General features: G+C 38.6%; 1 protein-coding gene across 1 annotated transcript; it reads left to right on the forward strand.

Annotated features, from left to right (window-relative positions):
• Positions 1–13,314: 13,314 nt before the first annotated feature.
• Positions 13,315–22,903, forward strand: LOC127950121 (endophilin-A1). The gene is made up of 9 exons (XM_052547289.1): positions 13,315–13,497; positions 18,511–18,579; positions 18,844–18,916; positions 19,002–19,145; positions 20,432–20,565; positions 20,877–21,035; positions 21,226–21,329; positions 21,708–21,817; positions 21,904–22,903. Exons 1-9 carry the CDS (start codon positions 13,453–13,455, stop codon positions 22,098–22,100), a joined length of 1,035 nt encoding a protein of 344 aa, XP_052403249.1. The 5' UTR covers positions 13,315–13,452; the 3' UTR covers positions 22,101–22,903.
• The last annotated feature ends 1,876 nt before the right edge of the window (positions 22,904–24,779 follow it).

The raw sequence follows: 24,779 nt of genomic DNA on the forward strand, positions 1-24,779 counted from the left end.
AGGCCGTGAATAACACATCCTATGCTGAGTGTCCACCCGCAAACCCTCGTCTAGCCCTGGGACCCCCTTCGCCCAGTAGCAGTACACATTTAATTGCTTGCGTTTATTTGTGGATTCCTAATTATTGACTAGAGGTAAATTATAACACCACAGCCTTTATGAAGAGATGGAAATGACTGTTAGAGCTAATGAACTGAGCCACGCTGCCTGCAGTCATTTATCAAGCACATTCATCTCGTCCTGACAGAAGTCCGTCCTCATATTAGTGCACGATTGGAATGCTGTAATATTCCTGTTCGGAGAGCTTTTCCATGTTCTGACATTTACTGTATGTGTGGTGATTCATTTTTAGGGGACAGAATCTATTCTTAATTGATGATTAAAGCAGTGATCTGTGCCAGCTTCCTTGTTTTGCTTTTAATATCATAAATGGTGTGTAACTCATCAGCTTATTAATATTCCTCTTCCTCAGGTTTTCAAGCCCATGCCATTGAAATATTTTTATAATCCTTTAATTTGCTCAGCAATATAATTTAGGAAACATGCAAAAGCAGCGTGATGACTTATCCACACCTCTTCTATGATGAGAATGATTTTCTAAATTATTTCTGATTTATATATATTTATTTGAGGGGGGACATCAGTGTTAATTTAGTATTTATATACTACTTAAGTAAAGATCACTATGTTGAATACCTTTTTTGTATAATTTTGATAATTTCATGTCATGTGCTCTTGTAATTTTAGATTTTGTTTTTATATTTCTGTACAGCTTTAATTGAATTATATTCATCTAATATTTACATTCAGTTACTGAGAACAATTTTAATAGTTTTTTTGCTGTAATTCTAAATTAGTAAACAATAACAACATGACAGAAGAAAATACACATCAGTGTGATACAATTATCCTTATATCATAATGAAGTGAGAAACCTAATTAATAGAAAGCTAAATTATAATTATTAGAAAATTTTAAAAAATCACGTTGTGCAGGTGTAAAATATAGTAGGCTGACTTGCCCCCCCAAAAAAATGTATATGCATGAATTATGATATTTGTAAATAAATAAAGAAAGACGCGTACATTCATATCTGAAAATGATTTTTATTTTACGGTTAAACCACATGCTGTTTTTAGAGTCAAGAAACAGAAACACAAAGAGCACAGATCTAACAGCCTTTAAACTGGAGATATTTGACCGGGAGCCTCTGGTTCTTCACTGACCGCTGATGACCGTCACTCCACATGTGTTCATCGAGCCCCGCTGAACCTGATGTGACAGCTTCGTCTGCGGAGCGCTATTGTTTGATCCTGGTTCAGCTCCCGCCCCTCCATCAGTTCCTAATGAGAGAGAGAGGGGGAACAAAGACTCCGTGTTTATTCTACACTGTATTTAGGTCAGATCTACCGGCTCAGGTTGTATAGACCTGACGATGTAAGAAACAACATTTAAAAAAGGAGTTTTAATTACAAGTATCTTTTGCCCCAAGTGTCCAATTCCCTTTCATATGGGCCTCCGGTGGATTGGAAGGGAGAATGGGAAGAGAGGCGATGCAGGCTGGGTAATTACTGGCACAGAAGAATAGATTGGTGCTACGCTTGATTTTCTTACCTGATCTCTTGTTTTCCCACATGTGACACATTCATTATCTTCTAATCAAATGCAGACTTTAGTAGGTCTTGGATGTTTTGGTTGGTTGTTGTTTTTTTTGTAATTCCCACGTTCAATAATTTTGATTTCAAATTAATTTTGTGAAGATCAAAGATCAGAAAGCTTTATATTATTCTGTGATCACAGAGCGCCATGTTGTTGTTGCTTTTTCATCCGCACTCCATGGTGGCCTAGATGAGGAAGACTTCATCCAGTAGTATGGAAGTGTCACCAGAAACCAACAGATTTGGGGATTTTTCTTCGGAGGAGAAACAGGTATTTGATTCCAGAAATATTCAGCAGATTTTACATAAATCTACTCCTGGTTTGCGCCTCACAAAAACTACTCTTAAAGAAGTCATATGATGCAATTTCAATGTTTCCTTTCTGTGTGGAGTGTTACAAGCTCTTGGTGCATGAAGAAGATCATGAAGGCCAATCAGAGAATACCTCGCATTTCAGAAAGATGAGCTTTGTAAAAATGGATGCATTTCAGAAGGCGGGGCATAGAGGAGAAACATGTACATTATGTGGGAAATAATGTGATTTTTTTAACCTTAAACCAAATAAACACATTTCATTACTCCAAATACACCAAATAATGTTCTTTTTAACAACATCATATGACACCTTTTAAGAACGCTAACAAAAGATCAATTGATCATCCTGATCAATCTGTTTAGAGAGTGTCCGTGTGTGTGTCCATGTGTGTATCAGTGTGTGTGTGTGTGTCCGTGTGTGTGTCAGTGTGTGTATGTCCATGTGTGTATCAGTGTGTGTGTGTGTGTGTGTCCATGTGTGTGTCAGTGTATTTGTGTATCAGTGTGTGTGTGTGTGTGTGTGTGTGTGTCCATGTGTGTGTCAGTGTATTTGTGTATCAGTGTGTGTGTGTGTGTGTGTGTGTGTGTGTGTCAGTGTGTGTGTGTACATGTGTGTGTCCATGTGTGTATCAGTGTGTGTGTGTGTGTCCGTGTGTGTGTCAGTGTGTGTATGTCCATGTGTGTATCAGTGTGTGTGTGTGTGTGTGTCCATGTGTGTGTCAGTGTATTTGTGTATCAGTGTGTGTGTGTGTGTGTGTGTGTGTGTGTGTGTCCATGTGTGTGTCAGTGTATTTGTGTATCAGTGTGTGTGTGTGTGTGTGTGTGTGTGTGTGTGTCAGTGTGTGTGTGTACATGTGTGTGTCCATGTGTGTGTGTGTCCATGTATGTATCAGTGTGTGTGTGTGTGTGTGTGTGTGTGTCCATGTGTGTGTCCGTGTGTGTGTGTCCATGTGTGTGTCCGTGTGTGTGTGTCAGTGGGCTGAAGCTCAGAGTGTATTGTGACTGGGCCTGTAGCTTCGCCCCGGGCTCCTTCACACTCTATGAAACCAGCGTCACTTAATTGGACTTTAAAACACCTTCATATTGTTGCAGGTGTTTTTTTTTTCCTCCTCACTTCTCCTCGGGCCAGACCAGTCGATTCCGAATCAACTCCTAGGTGTGTTAATGAAAACGCAGCCCAAAAGAGAGCTTTGCTGAATAGTGAGCAGCGCAGCGGGGCTGTCCAGAGGGAGGAGATTACCTGCTAAAGCAGCTGTTACATGATAATGACGCAGTCTCCGTCCCCGCGGGCCATTTGAGATGTGACCCAGGCCTCACAGCCTAGTGTGCCATCAGATGCTGCAGCGTTTCTGTGTTGTGCAATAAAATGGTACATTTCTTAAGAGTAATTAAATAATATTACATTCCTTTGCCGTAACCCCTGCAGCCATTTCAAGTTTAGCGCAGCTCAAGCTGGCTTTTGATGAAGTCAGCAGCACAGAGAGCAGCTTCTGCTCCAGTCTACCTGCCCCGCGGGAAAGCTCTGCTCCCTCTCTCTCTAATGAGACACACGCTGGCTCCCTCTTCATCTGTCATGCATCTCTCACTCGCCTCTCTTTTGGGTCTGATACGCTGGATTCTGCTGGAGTTAAGAACGTTTCTTTTTCTGTGCAAAGTCGCTCAATGAAGAGTATAAAAAATGCATGTTACTGTGTGTGTCTTTTAGAAAAGTTTAATTCAATATTTATGGATGATGCAGGCCTTTGATCCCCGATGCTAATTACCACCGAGTCCTTGAGAAGGTTTTGGGGGGAAGAAGAAAGCAGAGTCAGAGTATAGGTTAGAGCTCAAGCACACACACACACTCACACACACACACACACACACACAAACACACACACTCACTCACACACACACACCCACTCTCACACTCACACACACGCAAACACACACACTCACTCACACACACCCACTCTCACACTCACACACACGCTCTCTCACACACACCCACACACATACAGACAAACATACACACTCACTCAATTCAATTGAATTCAGTTTATTTGTATAGTGCTTTTCACAATACAAATCATTACAAAGCTACTTTACAGAAAATTACGTTTCTACAATATTTAGTAGTAGCTTATCAGTGGTGACTGTCAGTTTGTGCACATATGACAGGATTTTTCAGAAAAAGTTAATACAAGACGTAGTCAGCCAGATGATGAACATTTTTAACAGCAATTATTATATGATGCAGTCACACATGTAGCAATATTAGTTAGTTCTGTTGTTGATTCAGGGTCAGCATCATCTGGGGTCCTCTGAGGGTCAGCATCATCTCTTCTCAGGTGTTCTGGATCCAGACTGGAGCTTGTGTAAATCCTAGTTACCACGGGATGAAGATCCAGCAGAAACAGAGAAACACATAGAGACATCATTAGCATAGCTGCTTTTCCAACAAAGTAAAATTAATTAGTTTAACCTAAGCTAATGAATAAGAATGCACATTTGATCAGATGCAACTACACTCATAATTTAAGAGAAACATTATTCGAATGCTTGGCGAAAGAGATGTGTTTTTAATCTAGATTTAAACAGAGAGAGTGTGTCTGAACCCCGAACATTATCAGGAAGGCTATTCCAGAGTTTGGGAGCCAAATGTGAAAAAGCTCTACCTCCTTTAGTGGACTTTGCTATCCTAGGAACGACCAAAAGTCCAGTGTTTTGTGACCTTAGGGAGCGTGATGGGTTGTAGCGTGGTAGAAGGCTAGTTAGGTACGCTGGAGCTAAACCATTTAGGGCCTTATAGGTAAGTAATGATAATTTGTAACTGATACGGAACTTAATAGGTAGCCAGTGCAGAGACTGTAAAATTGGGGTAATATGATCATATTTTCTTGACCTCATAAGGACTCTAGCTGCTGTATTTTGGACGACCTGTAGCTTGTTTATTGAAGAAGCAGGACAACCACCTAGAAGTGCATTACAATAGTCCAGTCTAGAGGTCATGAATGCATGAACTAGCTTTTCTGCATCAGAAACAGATAACGTTTCGTAGCTTGGCAATGTTTCTAAGATGGAAGAATGCAGTTTTTGTAACATGGGAAATATGATTTTCAAAAGACAAATTGCTGTCTAATATAACACCCAGATTTCTGACTGTAGAGGAAGTAACAGTACATCCGTCTAGTTGCAGATTGTAATCCACAAGATTCTGTGTAGAGTTTTTTGGTCAAATAAGTAATATCTCTGTCTTATTTGTCATCCAATCTTTTACATTTTTAACACACTCTGTTAGCTTAGATAATTGAGAAGTTTCATCTGGTCTCGTTGAGATATATAGCTGAGTATCGTCAGCATAACAGTGGAAGCTAATCCTGTATTTTCTAATAATATTTCCAAGGGGCAACATGTATATTGAAAAAAGAAGGGGACCTAGGACGGATCCTTGTGGCACTCCAAATTTTACTGGTGATAAATGAGATGACTCCCCATTTAAATAACACTCACACACACACACACACACACACACACACACACACCTCTCACTGCTAGGAGCGGTGGCAGCAAATCAAACCTCAAAACAATCTCATTCAGCAGTAGAGGAGATGTGTTCAGCTGCACTTTCTTCTGGAGACTGAAGTGAAGCCTTCATGACCTGATCCTTGAATTTGTTCCATGTCATAATTAATCAGAGTGAAGTCTTGAGTTTCATCACAGGTTAGAGTCGTCATCAAAGCCGAAGACACCCCTGAGAAGCTGTCGGAGGGGAAAAAAACCTCTCTCTTCTTTTGACAGCTTTTCTTTTCTTTCCTCTCTCTCTCTCTCCCTCTCTCTCTCTCTCTCTCTCTCTCTCCCTCTCTCTCTCTATCTGTCTCTCTCTCTCTCTCTCTCTGTCTCTCTCTCTCTCTCTCTCTCTCTCTCTCTCTCCCTCTCTCTCTCTCTCTCTCTCTCCCTCTCTCTCTCTCTCTCCCTCTCCCTCTCTCTATCTGTCTCTCTCTCTCTCTCTCTCTCCCTCTCTCCCTCTCTCTCTCTGCAGGCCTGCTGATGGACGCCATGCTGGAGAAGATGAAGGAGGGCAAAGTGCTGACAGAGGAACTGGCTTCGCTTACAGCTGCAGTCAGCGAAAACGGCTGACCAGAGGAGAAAAAGAGACAGAAAGGGAGCGAGAGACTGTAATACTGATGTGTGTTGGCCGTAAAGCCGCATGGCAGCAGAGGCCCCCGTCTCCAGCTGTTGGGGAGATTATTCTTTCTTGATTTGATCTAGCGTTTTAGTTGAATGTAAATTATCGTGCACTTGATGTTTTGACCTGACTTGCACATGAAGAATATTTAAGACACATTAGCATGTCAGTGTAAGCTGGATAATCAACACAGAGAAATAAAAGATTAAAAACTGAACTTGCATGTCTCTTTCTTTTGTGAATGCTCAATGGGATCTTCTATGGTGGGATTATTTGTTTGAGTTTTTTTCTTCTTGTTTGATTGTCTACAACAGAAAGAAATAGCAAGTATTTTTAAAGCTAAAAAGAAATGTTTCCCAATTACGCAAATAATATTTATAATAATATACACTATAGTTTTGTTTGGCTGACTGAGTATTGTATGCACCAAGCATTATAATTTCTCAATTAGGAGATTTCATGAGAAAGCGCTTCATGAAGAACTAAAACGCTGAACGGTGCTTGCATTCACTTGCTTGTATGCAAATATATCTATCACCATAACAGAGACCAGACCATTTTTCTAATAATGCCATGCAATTCACATTTGAACACTGCATTTTCTGGTTGCATGCAAGTAGATGCAGATAACATGTAATATATCTACACTGTATATACAGTACGGTTTTATGATAGCATCAATACATACATTTCAGTTGCAGAAATAATGACATGCAATCCAATATGAAATTGAATATTGAACATATACCATATCATAAATCTTAAGACACATTCCTGTGTCTGTTTTGAATGATTTAAAACCTGGATGCCTCGTAAAAGAGAAAAAAACAAACAAACCATTCTTATATTTAGTTAAAATACGATTTGACTTTCTCCATTGTTTTTCGCTCTTTCCTTCTTTGCATTCAGTCAGAAACCTTGTAAAGCCATCCGTTCAAAATGAACCGTAAGAATCCGACTGCAGTTTTATCAGGTTTATGCTAATGATGTCGTTTGCATTTATCTTTTTGTAATGAAGGATTAGCTCAAGACTGTCCCGAGCATCTCAGGGACCAATTTATCTGCCCCCCCGGATCAGGAAGACCCCCGTGGTTAATTACCATTCGTTAATGCAGTTGGGATCCTTTCTTCTTCGAGCACTCCAGAGCATGCTATTGTAAATATTTGTCCCATATAAATGTGCTGGTTTCTAGTCACCGTCCTCGAGCATAATGTGTCTAATGACAAACATTAATAACTTACAGCTGGGAAAACTGCAGAGAGGTCTGGCGTGCGCAAATTAGCAGCAACTTGACGTCTCCTGCGTTAATGTGTACTGCATAGTCAACATGTTTGCAATGTCTGTGACGTTCAAATGCACAGAACTCCCTGAGGTTTAATTAACATGGCCTTCCTCAGCCACCCACCGAACATGAAGAAACATTCAAGCTCATGCAATTGAAACTTTAGAGTGGTGTTTTAAAAGAGTGAAGAATGAATGGGAAACCATGTCTCGTTAAGAAATGCACCTTCGGGGACAGACGCATCAGGACTTCTAAATGCTAGGATTTTCCCTTTCCTCCGTGCCTTTGTTCCTCTTATCATTTCATCCTCCTCTTAAACATTCATTCGCTCAAAGAGTTTTCTCTTTCTTTCTTACACCCCTAATCTCTCCTCTTCTTGTCTTTGATGGTCTCGGCGGGTCTCTGGGTGCCACAGGGGCTGTTGGGAGAGATGATGATGATGAACCTCCTCCCCTCCGCTTCTGTGAAATCAATAACGGAGAGCACTGAGGTCTCCTGCAGCATTACAGGAACAGCTCCATCACAGGTCAAACCCCAATCAGTGCTCGGACCAAATCACTGAGAGGTCAAATCTGACAAGTGAGGCTAAACATGTTCACATTCATCCGTTTGAAGTGCATCTGGGTGACAGGAATACATCTATTCCCTCAATTAATGTGTGAGACAACACACCTCGCTGAGCTTCGAGAGTAAAGTCAGGAGTGTAGCTTTCAGCTCGAGAGTCGCTTGAAATAGTCTTCTTTATTTTCTGCGTACGGTTAACTCTATAGAGCTGGTTATTACAGTGATTTCATGACACACTCATCTCCGTGAGGCTGGTTATGACACATAAAACACAGTCTTGCTTTATTTCTACAGTGCTTTTTATAATATATATTATATAATACAGATTGTGTCAAAGCAGCTCCACGGTGTCAAACAGGAAAGCAGTATAATCTATTTATATTATGCATTCGACTGAACGAATGATAATGATATCCCTATATTCATCTATTAAGATATTTACTGATGCATCGCTGGAGACTTACTGATATAAATCTTATAATTAAACTTTATTTGGAGTACTGCTTGTGCATAATGCAAATTTCTAAATATTAAGCATGAAATGTGTTTTAATGTCACTATTGATGAGGATCGTATGATCTTTATGTTGGCCTTTAAGTGCAAGATATTTAGTTATTCCAATTTAGCAGGCTTTAAGTATATCAGTTTAGTATACTAAAAATACATAAATAGGTAAATGTATTTGTAGTGTACTTAGCATGTAATAAATGTATTTCAAATACATTTCAGTACATTTATTTTCAATAGGGATTACTAGAAGTTATTTTCTGTTTTTTTTCTCATTTTTTTATTTCAACTTATTTTGTTATTTAATGTACAGCTGAATTAGTATCACATATGTACATTTTATGTATACAATTTTCTTTTTAGAAAATATATTTGTATTGTTTCTTTTGCTGATCAGTCAGTACCAAGGTGAACAAAAGTCTGAGCAGATTATATGTCACTTAATCACTTTACATTTTCATGCAAAATTAAATATGCCATCTATTTTATCTAAGGTCTATCAATAAAGAATAATGTTAAGAAAAAAACACTCTTCTTAACAGCCTGGAGCTGAACATGCTCTCCCCATTGTGCAATTAAAGTATGTGCAATATTGATTTGATATCACCCATCTCATTCCATCTCTACATCTTATTCTATTGCATCTGTAGCACACCTGTACATACCATTTCTGTGTGTTTATGTATCTCGGATCTCATCTGTTCTTCGTTGTGATGTTGTTCTGGAAATGCACTGACAGTATTTTCTCACCAGATGGAGCTGTAGTCAAAGCTTGGATCAGCTGAGCTTTCTCTGATCTCAACATCCTGTGAGACATAAAACACACCAGACTCACTCAGAAAGTTTGAGGTCTGATACTTCTGTGTAATGTACATGTGTATTATATAATACATCCGTGTGTGTGTGTGTATATATATATATATATATTATAAAACTCAGTTATAATATGTCATATATTGAAAAGCACAAAGCTGAATGATAAATGTATGTTGCAGGCTCTGTGGATAAACTGTGGATTGTTTAGCATTGCTTTGGTACAAATTGCATTCAGCAACATTATCTTTCAAATTATATTAATTATGTTCTCACTCAGACACAGAAAGCCTAAAACAGGACAATCTGCACATCATTATTATTATTATTTGATTCCAAAACAGTTGAGATACTGTACAAATTGTGAGTAAAACAGGAATGGAATAATTTACAAATCTCCGAAACTTATATTTTATTCACAATAGAATATAGATAACATATCAAATGTTGAAAGTGAGAAATTTTTAAATGCCATGACAAATATTGGTTCATTTTGGATTTCATGAGAGCTACACATTCCAAAAAAGTTGGGACAGGTAGCAATAAGAGGCCGGAAAAGTTAAATTTACATATAAGGAACAGCTGAAGGAACAATTTCTTACTTATTAGGTCAATTGTGAACATGATTGGGTCTAAAAAGAGCCTCTCAGAGTGACAGTGTCTATCAGAAGTCAAGATGGGCAGAGGATCACCAATTCCCCCAATGCTGCAGCGATAAATAGTGGAGCAAAATCAGAAAGGTGTTTCTCAGAGAAAAATTGCAAAGAATTTGAAGTTATCATCTTCTACAGTGCATAATATCATCCAAAGATTCAGAGAATCTGGAACAATCTCAATTCTGGTCAAGGCCGGAAAACCACACTGGATGCCCGTGATCTTCAGCTCTTAGACAGCACTGCATCACATACAGGAATGATACTGTAATGGAAATCACAACATGGGCTCAGGAATACTTCCAGAAAACACTGTCAGTGAACACAATCCACCGTGCCATTCACCGTTACCAGCTAAAACTCTACAGGTCAAAAAATAAGCCGTATTTAAACATGATCCAGAAGTGCAGGTGTTTTCTCTGGGACAAGACTCATTTAAAATGGACTGTGGCAAAGTGGAAAACTGTTCTGTGTTCAGACGAATCAAAATTTGAAGTTCTTTTTGGAAAACTGGGACGTCGTGTCATCTGGACTAAAGAGGACAAGGACAACCCAAGTTGTTATCAGCGCTCAGTTCAGAAGCCTGTATCTCTGATGGTATGGTGTTGCATGAGTGTGTGTGGCATGGGCAGCTCACACATCTGGAAAGATGAGCTCCATCAATGCTGAAAGATATATCCAAGTTCTAGAACAACATATGCTCTCATCCAGACGTCGTCTCTTTCAGGGAAGACCTTGTATTTTCCATCATGACAATGCCAGAGCACATACTGCATCAATTACAACATCATGGCTGTGTAGAAGAAGGATCCGGGTACTGAAATGACCAGCCTGCAGTCCAGATCTTTCACCCAGAGAAAACATTTGGTGCATCTTAAAGAGGAAGATGTGACAAAGAAGACCTAAGACAGTTGAGCAACTAGAAGCCTGTATTAGACAAGAATGGGACAACATTCCTATTCCTAAACTTGAGCAGCTTGTCTCCTCAGTCCCCAGACGTTTGCAGACTGTTAGAAAAAGAGAAGAAGAGGAGATGCCACACAGCGGTAAACATGGCCCTGTCCAAACTTTCTTAAGATGTGTCGATGCCATAAAATTTAAAATCAACTTGATTTTCTCTTAAAATTATACATTTTCGCAGTTTAAACATTTGATATGTCATCTATGTTGTATTCTGAATAAAGTATTGAAACTTCCACATCATTGCATTCTGTTTTTATTCAGAAATTTTTACAGCGTCCCAACTTTTTTGGAATCGGGTTTGTAGGCTACTTAAAGATCAGGCATGATGGCCTTTCTCAGATTAGCTAAGAGGATTGACATTTGTTTGAATCTGCCTTCTATAAAGCATGCTGTTTAAAAGACACGCATCACTTTGTACAGACGGTAAAAGATAGGGAGGATATAGAAAACCTTTACACTAATATAGACACTGAGAGAGACTTGGTGGCAGTGAAGACATGTGTTTGAAAAGTATTGAGACAAACAGACCAGAAGAAAAATAATTATAACTGATCCTCACAAAAAAAAAAAAACGGAAAAATTTCAAAATACAAGATTAAAGTCAATATGTTTCTAGAATAAAGTCGAAATATTACGAAAATACAGTCGAAATATTACAAGAATAAATTTCACAAAGTCTATGCAATTTTCACAAAGAAAACAGTTTAATTTCATGAATTGTTTCTCATAAATACAGCGATCTGATCATTAAAGAGTTTGAAAAAACATTGTTATAAGACACATAATTTGTGTTTCACTATAAAACTGATCTTGAACATAATATTTCGACTTTATTCTCGTAGTTTTATGACTTTATTCTCGAAATATGTGGACTTTATTCTTGAAGTATTTTGACTTTATTCTCGAAGTATTTTGACTTTATTCTTGAAGTATTTTGACTTTATTCTCGAAGTATTTTGACTTTATTCTCGAAGCATTTTTACTTTATTCTCGAAGTATTTTGACTTTATTCTTGTAATATTTCGACTTTGTGCTCGTAGTTTTTTTACTTTATTCTCGAAGTATTTTGACTTTATTCTTGTAATATTTTGACTTTATTCTTGTAATATTTCAACTTTATTCTCGTAGTATTTTTACTTTATTCTCGAAGTATTTTAACTTTATTCTTGTAATATTTTGACTTTGTTCTTGTAGTTTTACGACTTTATTCTTGTAATATTTCGACTTTATTCTTGTTTTATGTCTTTATTCTCTTGTAATATTTTGACTGTTCTCGTAGTCTTACGACTTTATTCTTGTAATATTTCGACTTTATTCTTGTCATTTTAAGACTTTATTCTTGTAATATTTTGAATTTATTCTCGTAGTTCTAAGTTTTTATTCTTGTATTATTTCGATTTTATTCTGGTAATTTTACGACTTTATTCTTGTATTATTTCAATTTTATTCTCATAGTTTTACGACTTTATTCTCAAAATATGTGGACTTTATTCTCAAAGTATTTCGACTTTATTCTTGTAATATTTCGACTTATTCTTTATTCTCTTTATAAAGTCGAAATATTGCGAGAATAAAGTCAAAATACTTTAATCTCTTAATCTTAGATTTTCTTTCATTGTGGCACTATAACGCCGTTGTACAAAAGTTTTTTTTTTTTTTTTTTTTTAGTGGAAACGCAGTCATTTTTGCTCATAAAGATAAGAGTAATCATTCGTAACTGCGTCTAATGAGGAGATGATGAGTCAGGATCGACAACTTCATGCTTGATGCACAGACTCATTAATAAGCTATCTCCTTACTATTTGCCCCTGTCATATTTATTGTATTTATTTTTGCCGGTGCTTTGCGGCAAGCTTAAGCCTATAGCGTGTGTTTGAACACAGAACTGTTCAGCTGCTGACCTCACACACCACACTGCTGCTACTGAACACCGTCAGTGGCTCGTGACCAGGGCGTCGGACTGGGGGTAAAACCAGTACTGATTACCAGGGGCCCAAAGGAGCCACAGTCACGGCACCACCGGCTCTTGTTGTTTACACCAGCTCCAGTGTTCTTTTTTTTGGTTTTTTTTCGGGGGGGGGTCATCACTAATTGATGGATGTCTAGAATATAAAAGTAAGGAGAAGTCAAAAATTGAAGGCGGTTATTTTAAATAGTAAAAATTTTCACAATATTACTGTTTTGCTGTATTACTGAACAAATAAATGCAGGCTTGGTGAGCAGAAGAAACTCCTGTAAAAAAAAAAAACATTAAATATCAGTCTGATCCCTAACGTCTGACTGAGAGAGAGAGAGAGAGAGAGAGAGAGAGAGAGAGAGAGAGAGATTCTCCTCTACCCTGGTCTGGAGGGGCTTTGCTGCTGTAATCTGTGGAGGGGCGTGACGTCAGCAGCGCGTCATCATCATCTGCTGTAATCAGCCTAAACGCGCGGTGATTCCCCGCAGCGTACACGCGTTTATCTCTGCTCTGCTCGGGTCCCCAGCTCCTCCATCACGGCCAGGCGTTAGGACAGAGTCCGCTCGGAACCATGTCTGTCGCGGGACTGAAGAAGCAGTTCCACAAAGCCACTCAGGTAAGAAGCGACAGCGTCACACGGGTTTGCTGCAGTGAGTCCTGCGCATCTTCAGCATGAACACCGTGTTCTTCTGCTCACAGCCTGCTGCTCACGACATCTCTCTCGGGGTTACAGTGAATGCATTGAGCTTTTTATTAGCACCGATGGAATGAAATCGAGTGAACATGAATATTTATTCGTGTTGTTATATAATAATAGCTCGTATCCTTAATCTGACCTGGATGTCCTCTAAAGCAGATCCTGTGACACTTCAGATCCATGATGCTCTCAGCACCACTCAGGCTCCAGAGTCCTAGGATGCAGTGCCACTTAGTTTCATAGTTCTATTTAAATATGCTCCAATTATTGCAATACATCTTTAAAATATATCAAATCAGTGCCTTGCATATTGGGCCTAATGTCCTGTTTAGACTTCATCATAAAGGATTTTCATATGTATATATATATAGCCTATGTGTGTAATTATTATTATTTTTTATTTTCAATTATGAGAGCATAACAGCAGATTTGATCGCTGGTTAAGTGTGCTCTCAGCTCTGTTATGTCCATCTAGTGTCCTCGCCTGAAGCTTCACTTTGCATTAATACAGAAATGAACACTGAATGCTGAGTGTTTGCGCAGGAAATAATTAAAAGCGCTGTAGCATCTGTTGGAAGCACTGCTCAGCATCCCTCTACTCAAACCTGTTCATGATGAACTAAATCAAGTGTTTGATTCATTAAAACACTCTAAAGGATCCAGGAAGAAGGTTGAAACCACTGCCTCCGCTGCAGATATAAGATTGTGAGTTGAGTTGTAAAGCTGCCTGACATTCAACAATATTAAACAATGCTATAGGATTCAAAACTACTGTAAAGTAGAATTCTGTGAAGTATAGCATTAGTCTGTTGGCAGCATCTGTATGCATCAGCATCAGAATTATGTTCACCATCATTGCTGATATATCTCTATCAGTATTCCTGATGTCTAACGACGATGAAACAGGTGAGCTGTGCCGTGTTTCTGAGCGTCCCTGCGTGGACAGATGTGAAGGCAGCAGGGGTTTCTGCTCAAAGCATGTTTTTCTAGTGTTCAACAGCTGAACTTGAACTTCAGGACTTGATCTCCAGATTGGCAGAAAGTCCAAGGGAAGAGAAGGAAAGCTCTTGTGGATGTTGTTGATCATTTGTTAGTTTGAAAGTGCTTTAATTCATATGAATATTATTGTGGCAGTCCTCTTGTTTTTGTTGTTTGTGGTCGTGGTCCATTATTGGATTTTATTAACAACAACAACAACAAAAATAATGTAACACCAAAAAAGACTGAAATTGACTTTTATGAGCCGCCTTTGTGTCTCTTTGCAAAAACAACTCTAAAGTGAATAAATGAATAAATGCAAGCTCGTAAAAAAGCCAAGAGAAGTTGTCATTTTCTTGAGTCTTTCAAGCGTTCGTGTAAGTATTACTGAAGACTCCTCAGACCAGTCTCTGAATGCATCCATTATCAGGAGCTTGCACACAGTTTAATTACAGTTAAGAAGTGAATACGGTTGTTCTGGAAGGAAAAGAGGCTCTACTGTCAATATATGGATTGGAGAGATGATTTTTGCTTTACATTGGGAACGAATCAGATTATTAGAATATGAACAGTTTTACAAAATCTGGCTCCCCTTTCTCTGTTGTCTTGATGGAGACCTATGGACTAATACATTAGTCATTAATGTAATGTTTTGATATTTGTTCCTCACACTTTACAAAGGAAACAGGTCTGATCAGGGATAGGCACATGTCTCCTCTAGCCATCTTTATGCATGAGCTTTCTCAGCTGCTCTTAATCACACACACACACACACACACACACACAATGATAGGAGCCCAAGGGATGTTCATCCCTCTCTGTCCTGCTGTCAGTCACAAATCAAGGCAGCACATCCTCCCCTAACCTCCTTCATTCGTCCAGCTCTCTCTTCTATTTATAAGCGGTTAATCTTCGGCGGCTGTAATCCAGGAGGCCTGGGGGGGGGGGGTTCTCTTCTCTTCTCCGTGTGCTGCTGTCACATTGGGTTTCATGTGACTGATGTACATCTAGTCAGTAGCACAACTCTTCCTTTCAGGTAACAAGGTTGATCTGATACCTTTAGCAAGCCTTGATTTAACCCTTTGAGCTTATACATGTATATATGTAGATGTGCATCTCTCTTCTTTTCTCCATTTCTGTCACCGATGGAGTTTTGGTTCCTTTGTCTTTGTTTAGTTGGAGACGCTTGACTGACTGCACAGACACTGTTGAAGAGAGCTGAACTGGATGATTAGCTGGAAATATGGATTATTGACACACTATTGTTCTGTTTAATACTGTGAAGCAGGGTTTATTGCTCGTTTTTGCTCTTTCCCTTGAGCCTTTTTTACTGTGCAAAGTCATCCATAAAGTTTAAGCTGCTAAATAAAGTTTATTAATAATTGAACATAGATGCTGGAACATATGTTATTTAATAACTCCCAGCACATTAGAACTTTCTGGAATAAGATTGTTCAGGTTGATTCAGACGTAGTGTACCGTACAGCTGTAGGAGCATTTCTGTATTTCTACTTGATAATCAACCTTTATCAAATAACCTTTGAATTAAAACAAAGACTGCATTTTATTTCCTTAACCAATGTTCATTTGCACTCCTTTAACCCCAGACAAAGATTAATGATGAATTGGGAGATGTAGGCCAGGAATCATCTTAAAAACAAGACTGGTTTAGTTCTGTCATGAAACTGTATCTTGATTTGAGCTCATGTCGTTTTAATGAAATGCTGCGGATCATCAGAGATTAAACCCCTCACTGAATTGAATTCATTCATTCATTATTGAACTGTCAGATCTACACCGGGATATTAATCGCCAGGTTCACCCAAATGAACGATCATCTTTTATATTAGAGTGACGTTCGTTTCGAAATCAATCTGATTTAAGTTGTTTGTAGTTAAAGTGAACTGTTCGTTAATTGCGTAATATTTCATTCACTTCATGTGTAATTAATATTGTTATGCTGTTGTTGATGTCATTTTAATGCGAGCTGTGCACTGTAAACCGGTTCATGTAACTGTTAATCTACTTTATATCCACATTCATCGTGAGCATTTATATTACACACGTCAGTCAATAAAAGCATTTCAAAACCCAGCTCAATGCACCTACTTTAACTTTTGTCCTTCGTACATGACTCTGGAACTACTTCCTCTCATTCATCGCTCATATTGACTCAGTCTCTGATTTCCCCGACCCTTCAGGCGTTTCTCATTACCATTACATCCTGATTCTATGAAGTACTATGTCTTAAGTGTTCAGATTGCAGTGAGATGTGTAGTATCTCATTGGGGTTGAAGAGACTCCTCATTGATCCTCTCTACTAAATTTTGAGTTTTTCTTAACCCTGCTCCTTGGCAGACATCTTCTTCCTGTCCCATGAGCTCTTTAGTGTCTTTGCCCTCAGATCTTCTTAACACGGTGACAGCTCAGTCTCGAGCGAGAGTAAAGCCTGTGGCACAGATGAGCCTTTGGCAGACTTTTATTTGACTTAATGTGTTTGTAGAAGAGCAAGGCTTCAGAAAGAAAATGACTGGATGTGTAATGCTCTGGACTGAAGCACTGTTAGATATACAGGTGCATCTCAATAAATTAGAATATCGTGGAAAAGTTCATTTATTTCAGTAATTCAACTCAAATTGTGAAACGTGTGTATCGTGTTACTAGAGTTTTTGTTAAATGTGAGCCAAAATCATCACAATTAAAAGAACCAAAGACTTAAACTACTTCAGTCCATGTGCATTGAATTTATTTAATATGAGTTCGACAATTTGAGTTGAATTACTGAAATAAAGACCTTTTCCACGACACTAATTTATTTAGATGCACCTGTAGATGTGTGTTTTTCATACATTAGTTACACACCTGATCTTGTTCTGCACTGTATTTATGGCAAGAAGCAGTGCAACCTTCTTAGTGCTTGTCTATTGTGCCAGTAGAATTCTTCTTTTCTGCCTTAAAAGATCATATTTTATTGCAGAGACAGAGATTTGAGTCTAACTAATTTTTCAGTAGAAAGAATAATGCATTGTATTAAAGTCTTAAAATAATAAAGTATGTTTATATAAAATGAATTGTCCTATTAAATCCAGAAAGGATTTCAGACTTGGACTTGTGCTCATGTTTTTTGAAATGTTCGAGTTTCAAATTCAGATGAGTATTTGATTCACTACTGAGTGCTGTTACTAGGGTTCGACCGATATGTGGCTTCAGGGCCGATATTGATTATTACAGATCGATTAGACCGATAACCGATATTATCAACCAATATATATATATAAAGGATGAATAACAAGGGCTCTGACAAAAACTTTCTTTAAATGCTTCTAAATAACCATAAAAGAGCTTAATATCGGTGCCGATATCGGTCGACTTGTTACAAAACATAACTTTCTTTTTGCTCATATACTGTATTGGCCATTTCACCCATTCAGGGAGCTACTTCTGACCAACATGACTGCTTTTTCCCCTTGTTGATTTGTGTCCCAAGGTGTGTTCATGCCAAGGTTTCCCTACCGATAGAACAGTGTTTCCCAACCCTACAATCTACACATTTTGTATGGCTCCCTAATTCAACTCATCAGCTCACTAGCAGAGACTTTAAAGCCTGAAATGGGTGCGTCAGGTGAGGGAATCATCCCAAATGTGTGTAAGGATACTCCAGAGGAAGGTTTGAGAAACACTCCAAATAATAAAAAGGATTTCTTATGAATAAATAATCTACAGTGACCTGAATGAGAGACTGCAGACTTCAGCTCCATCTTAATATGATTATTTATTAAATGCAGTATATTGCATCAGTGTATACAAGTTAAAGCTGTGTTTGGGTTACATCTGTGGTCCAGTTGGGATGTTTGTGTAGGTTTTACAGAACAGGAGTTTTTAATCTATAGACGGAAGTAAATTAATTTGAAAGGGGAAAAAAAGCCCATAAAACTGCTTTGTCTTATTTTGCAGAAAGTTAGTGAGAAGGTCGGAGGGGCAGAGGGAACCAAATTAAATGAAGACTTTTTGGAAATGGAAAAGGTAAGTTTCCTGCAGCAAGAGAGATATTAGATATTTATTATAAGTTTGTGCTTTTGAAAGATCATCTGAAGAAATATAATTCTAGTTTAGCATCACCCAATTAAGTGAGAATATATTGAGTGTGTATTTATAACGATAGTTAAAACAGTGGGACGGATGGATGAGAGAAGGAATGGGAGCTACTGGGGTCTGTGAGGAAACATGTGCAGTGATTAATTCTTTCCTAACATTTATTCTTCACTTCCCATCTTTACTGTATCACAGAAAGTTGACGTCACCACAAGAGCAGTGATGGACGTTATGACCAAGACGACGGAGTACCTGCAGCCCAATCCAGGTAAATGTGAAGAATGATAACATTTTTAATAGTATAATCAAGTAAAATAGTAATAGTATATCTCATTCATTTGTTTGTTTATTAGCAACTCGTGCCAAAATGAGTATGATGAGCTCCATGTCTAAAATCCGTGGAGGAGATAAAGGCCCTGGCTACACGCAGACCGAAGCCGTCCTGGCCGAGTCCATGCAGAAGTTCGGCCGGGAACTCAGCGAGGAGTCCAGCTTTGGTACGAAGACACAGACTCGGAGCTGTTCTCCAACACAAAACACTATAAACATACCTGATTCCAAAATAATCTGCTTTATCTGCGATTTATCAGCAAGCTCTTTTGACTTCATGCTTGCTTAGTTTACAGTGCAATCAAAAAATCTCGTTATAATAGAAGTCGATGGGGCAAAAACAGCCACCAACAATAAATGAGGGAGAAAAAATTGTAATCTAATACTGCACAAAAACTAAAAATGCATCAAAGCCAATGTTGCTACTAATCTTTGACATGCCCAAGACTGTGATAAAAAGTAAAAAAAAATCCAGCCACAATTACTTTTATATTGAAAATAAAATTGTTTTTCCCCCAAATCAGTGACATAATTTATGAACTTGGCAATTGAAGCGTTAAAATCTTGGATTTTTTAAAAAACATTTGGTAGTTCTGATCAGGACTGAGGTTGTTTAATAGATTTATGCAAAAACATTTTTACAGCAGTTTAATTGAATGGATGTTTTCATCCCGAACATAATGAAAGAAGAAAAGAAACGAAAGAAAGAGTAGTGAAGTTGAACAATGCACAAGGGTTAATGCAGCTGGCTGAAATGATTGCAAGGTTATCAATGACCCACAATCCAGACTGTTTTGACAATGTAGATGCTTGAACAACAAAGCATGATATATCTAAATGCTTCTGCTTCTAATAAATGAAGCCGTCTCTGATGTGAGAGCGAGTGCATCAGTTATAGCCTGCACGGAGAGAGCAGCTTTAAACAGAGAAATGAACCCATGCATGCTCCCCTTCTCCCATTATAATCAAATCATCTGTCTGTATTGCAAACACTTATGATAGCGGTTTATTCTTTTGTGCACGTTGCTTGCCTGCACACAATTAAATTACATTAATTGCTTGAGTAATCAGATTCAATTAAAAAAGGATTTTGAACTCATAAACTCATGAGACAAAGCTTCAGGATATGCAAATCATGTCATCACTGATTGGTGCAAAGTGACACACTGGTTGCAGCGTATGCAAATGTCAAATGATGCTCCAATCAGCAGAAGGATTCAGATGTTAACATACTGGAAGTTTTCAGACACTGACCAGCACTTAGTGTTTTGAAGAAGTAGTATGCAGGAAATGGCTCTGATTGCTGGTCGCTACAGAATTTGAGTAACGCCAGATCTTTTTGATTTATGTTGGATTTGCATTAGTATATGGATAAACTTAAAGTGGCTTCATTCAGTACATGAGTTGCCCTTAAAAATAAAGAGCTGTTATAGAGATGTATTGTGTTTTGCAGGCCTGGCTCTGATCGATGCTGGAGAAGCCATGCGAGAGCTAGCTGAAGTCAAAGATGCTCTGGACATGGAGGTCAAGCAAAACTTTATCGATCCCCTGCAGAATTTGCATGATAAAGATTTGAAAGAAATCCAGGTGAGAAACAAGAAATCAGAAACCAGTGCACTTGACAAGACACAGTGTTTACCCTCCAGTCCTCCTAAAACATGCTCTTGTGACCTGTTTAGAGGAAATTCAGTTCTGTTCCTTTTCCGTCGTCTTCACTAAATGCTCTGAGATGGCACTGAATGCTGTTTAAATGAGATCACTGTCTTGGCTTAGCATTCATTGTGGTTATTTCCACTCGAGGGCAGCCGTTGGCGTCACTGATCATTTCAGTTTCAGGATCGTGTGTTGAGTGCTGGATGACGGAGGGGCTGTTAAAAACGTTCTGTGTGTTGTGACAGCATCACCTGAAGAAGCTGCAGGGACGACGGCTGGACTTTGACTATAAGAAGAAGAGGCAGGGAAAGGTCACAGAAGATGAGCTCAAGCAGGCCTTGGAGAAGTTTGATGACTCGAAGGAGATCGCCGAACAGAGCATGTTTAACCTTCTGGAGAGCGATGTAAGATCCCTCAGCTGTTCTCCATCCATTTCATCCCTCCGTAGAGTTTCACTGCACTTGATCTGTCTTTGTCACCAGTATCTTCAGATTAAACCTGCAGCACTCCACACATTAGCTGTAAATATGAACATCTACGATCAGCTTGTGTTCATGTGTGCTAGTTGTTGATGTTCTAGCGGTGTTTCTGCAGATTGAACAGGTGAGTCAGCTTTCAGCTCTGGTCCAAGCTCAGGTCAACTACCACAGACAGGCGGCAGAGATCCTCCAGCAGCTCTCCAGCAAACTAGAGGACAGGTCTGTGCCAGATCACCCTTCTGACTAAAGCATACAATTCTTAAAAAGCTAAAAGTATGTACTATGTGCATTTCACTATCATGTTACTGCTTATGCAAACTGAGAATGTCTGTACTTGAGTGCTGATTCATATTAAAGAATGTCAGGTTTTTAAGACGTGTGAAGTTAAAAGAGTTCAGGACAAGACCAGAACAATACTCGGCTAAAGCATGCTTTTCATTAGACTTCCTCAGAACAAGGGCATTTCCTGACTTCTATTACATGTGTTCTGTGAGAATAAATTCATCTTTCATTTAGAGTATACATTCATCAGCCAATTAGTTGTTATCACATCCTTGTTTCACTTATCTTAAATGATGTATGTATGTATCTTTGCAGAATGAGAGAGACGTCTTGTAAGCCGAGAAGAGAGTACGTCCCCAAACCTCGCACCTCGGTGGACTTCAGTGAGAATCACAACGGCAGCATCGCCCCGTCCAGATCTCCAGGTGACCGGTGATGGAGTTAAATCCTTGCAGAGGAGGATTTCATTTCCTGTTCTGCTGTGAGCATCTCTTCTTTTGTCCTGTTTCAGCTCCGATGGACCAGCCTTGCTGTCGGGCGCTGTATGATTTCAACCCTGAAAACGAGGGTGAGCTGGCCTTCAAGGAAGGAGACGTCATCTCCTTAACGAGCAAGATTGACGACAACTGGTATGAAGGAACGGTCAGTGGGCACTCTGGCTTCTTCCCTGTCAACTATGTCGATATCCTGGTGGATTTATCCCACTAAGTCTCATGCATGACCAGTTCTTCTGACCGAACCTAGCAGCACAAAGCATCGCTCTGTTGTGGGGTTTGCACATTGGAAGTAAGCAATGAAAAATTTCATGTACAGTATGTAATTCTTCTTCTCCGAGGTTGATCCGACCTCATTGCCTGCTGCTATGACTCCTGTGTGATTCTCAGTTTCAAGCCATGCATTGCTCTCTTCACCCTTTTAAAAATATCTGCAATAAAAAAATAAATACAAATGAAATATTTTGGTATTACGTTCTTAGCATAATGTATTTATGAAAAATTATCTGAAGTCCAGTGGATGTCAAGTTGATGTAAAGTATTAAACGTGAGTTGTTGTTGTTGTTGTTGTTTTTTCTTTGAAACTGCATTAATTGCAACACAAATATCTTTTCTGTTCATAATGTGAAATGTTCTGATGTTTGTTTAAAGTCCTACAACAAACTTTAGCCTTGAACTGATGTTAGGTTTGACTAATTAAATGAATGAAAATTGAAAATAAAAAACAAACCGAGATGAAAGTTAAGTGAATGGTTTATTTGTTCCAGTTTGTCATCTGTCATGTGACACTCTGAACGCTTCATGAGTCCTGAAGGTCTTTCCATGAAAACTGAAGTAGTCACTAAAGTTCATAATGTCGTGTGTGTGTGTGTGTGTGTGTGTGGATATTTCTGAAAGTGCTGGAGTGTTTATTTGTTGAGCTCCTCTTGAGCATGAATCTTCATGGACTCATCTGAATCAGTCACAGGCTTGTATTGAGAATGAATTGTGCAACTACAATAAAACCTGTTTAATGGCGCTGTGGAGTGTGTTTTGTTTGACAGCCAGCAGGTGATGCTCCACAACACCGACTGAACATTTCCCCTTTTACCTCAAAATCAGAGACTGCACCTAAATCAATATTTCTAAGCGAGTTTCATTTTTATTCCTTTCCAACTGGAGGTCAGAGGTCAAAACCACCATCTACATTAGAAATGTCTACTGCTAACAACATTACAGTAAATTGCTATGGAATTATTATTACCACATTATACGATTTCAGTTCTAATAATAATGATGCTAGATCTGAAAGCAAACGTCCAGCTGTGGTGATCTCCACGTTGTTGTCTTTGGTGTGTTGCCATTTTTGGCGTGTGAAGGTTTTAACAGCATTGACCAAGAGCTCACATCTCCACGCTGGCACGCCAGGGATGTGTGTGTTCATCCTCCAACTGTACTTACAGTCAGCGAGGCGTATCACACACACAGCTAGACTCATGCGTGTCAGCAAACACACTGAAGACTAACAGTGTGCGCCGCAGAAACTGTGACCGAAAGCACATATTTGTATTTCATGTCTGAAATTGGTCTTTCGTGTATAGGTGTATCAATCATTATCACGCAGTAAACTTTAGTGTTTGTAGATTGTCCCGGACAAGTGGCTTATGTCTGGCATTTATATTTATATCGATGCATACAATATATCATAATCATATGCATTAAGTTATCCTAACATGTTTGTGTTAATATGATGCAGAATTTCTCATTATTGTCACACTTTCGATTTGGGTCCAATTATCAGTATTAACTAACTAGTAACTCTGACTCATATAAAAAATAAACTTCATAGTTAGTAAGGTAGTTGTTAAGTTTAGTTATGGGGTTTAGGATTAAAAATAAATGTGGTCATGCAGAATTAGGCATTAATAATTGCTAATAACTGCTGATAATCATATGCATGCTAGTAACCAGTTAATACTGATCTAATCTCTCCTGCCAAAGTTTTTATAATGAGTCACACATATTTTGGTAATTTAAACATCAATGCATTAATGTTAACTAATGATAAGCAATACAGTTATTACATAATTATTTAAAAACAGATCCTTGATTCTGATTGGCTGAGTTGCGTTTGAAGCTGTTGTAAATTACAAAGTAACACACCTTTGTTTACTTCTGTGTGTTGCTCGGCAACCGCTTTGTTGGAACCACAACTGATTCTGAGGAACTACAAACCTGATTCCAAAACAGTTTGGACACTTTTCAAATTGTGAGTAAAACAGGAATGGAATAATTTACAAATCTCCTAAACTTATATTTTATTCACAATAGAATATAGATAACATATCAAATGTTGAAAGTGAGAAATTTTTAAATGGCATGCCAAATATTGGTTCATTTTGGATTTCATGAGAGCTACACATTCCAAAAAAGTTGGGACAGGTAGCAATAAGAGGCCGGAAAAGATATATGTACATATAAGTAACAGCTGGAGGACCAATTTGCTACTTATTAGGTCAATTGTGAACATGATTGGGTCTAAAAAGAGCCTCTCAGAGTGACAGTGTCTATCAGAAGTCAAGATGGGCAGAGGATCACCAATTCCCCCAATGCTGCGGCAAGAAATACTGGAGCAATATCAGAAAGGTGTTTCTCAGAGGAAAAATTGCAAAGAATTTGAAGTTATCATCTTCTACAGTGCATAATATCATCCAAAGATTCAGAGAATCTGGAACAATCTCAATTCTGGTCAAGGCCGGAAAACCATACTGGATGCCCGTGATCTTCAGCTCTTAGACAGCACTGCATCACATACAGGAATGATACTGTAATGGAAATCACAACATGGGCTCAGGAATACTTCCAGAAAACACTGTCAGTGAACACAATCCACCGTGCCATTCACCGTTACCAG

This window comes from Carassius gibelio, chromosome A1, assembly GCF_023724105.1.
Source record: "Carassius gibelio isolate Cgi1373 ecotype wild population from Czech Republic chromosome A1, carGib1.2-hapl.c, whole genome shotgun sequence".
NCBI lineage: Eukaryota > Metazoa > Chordata > Actinopteri > Cypriniformes > Cyprinidae > Carassius > Carassius gibelio.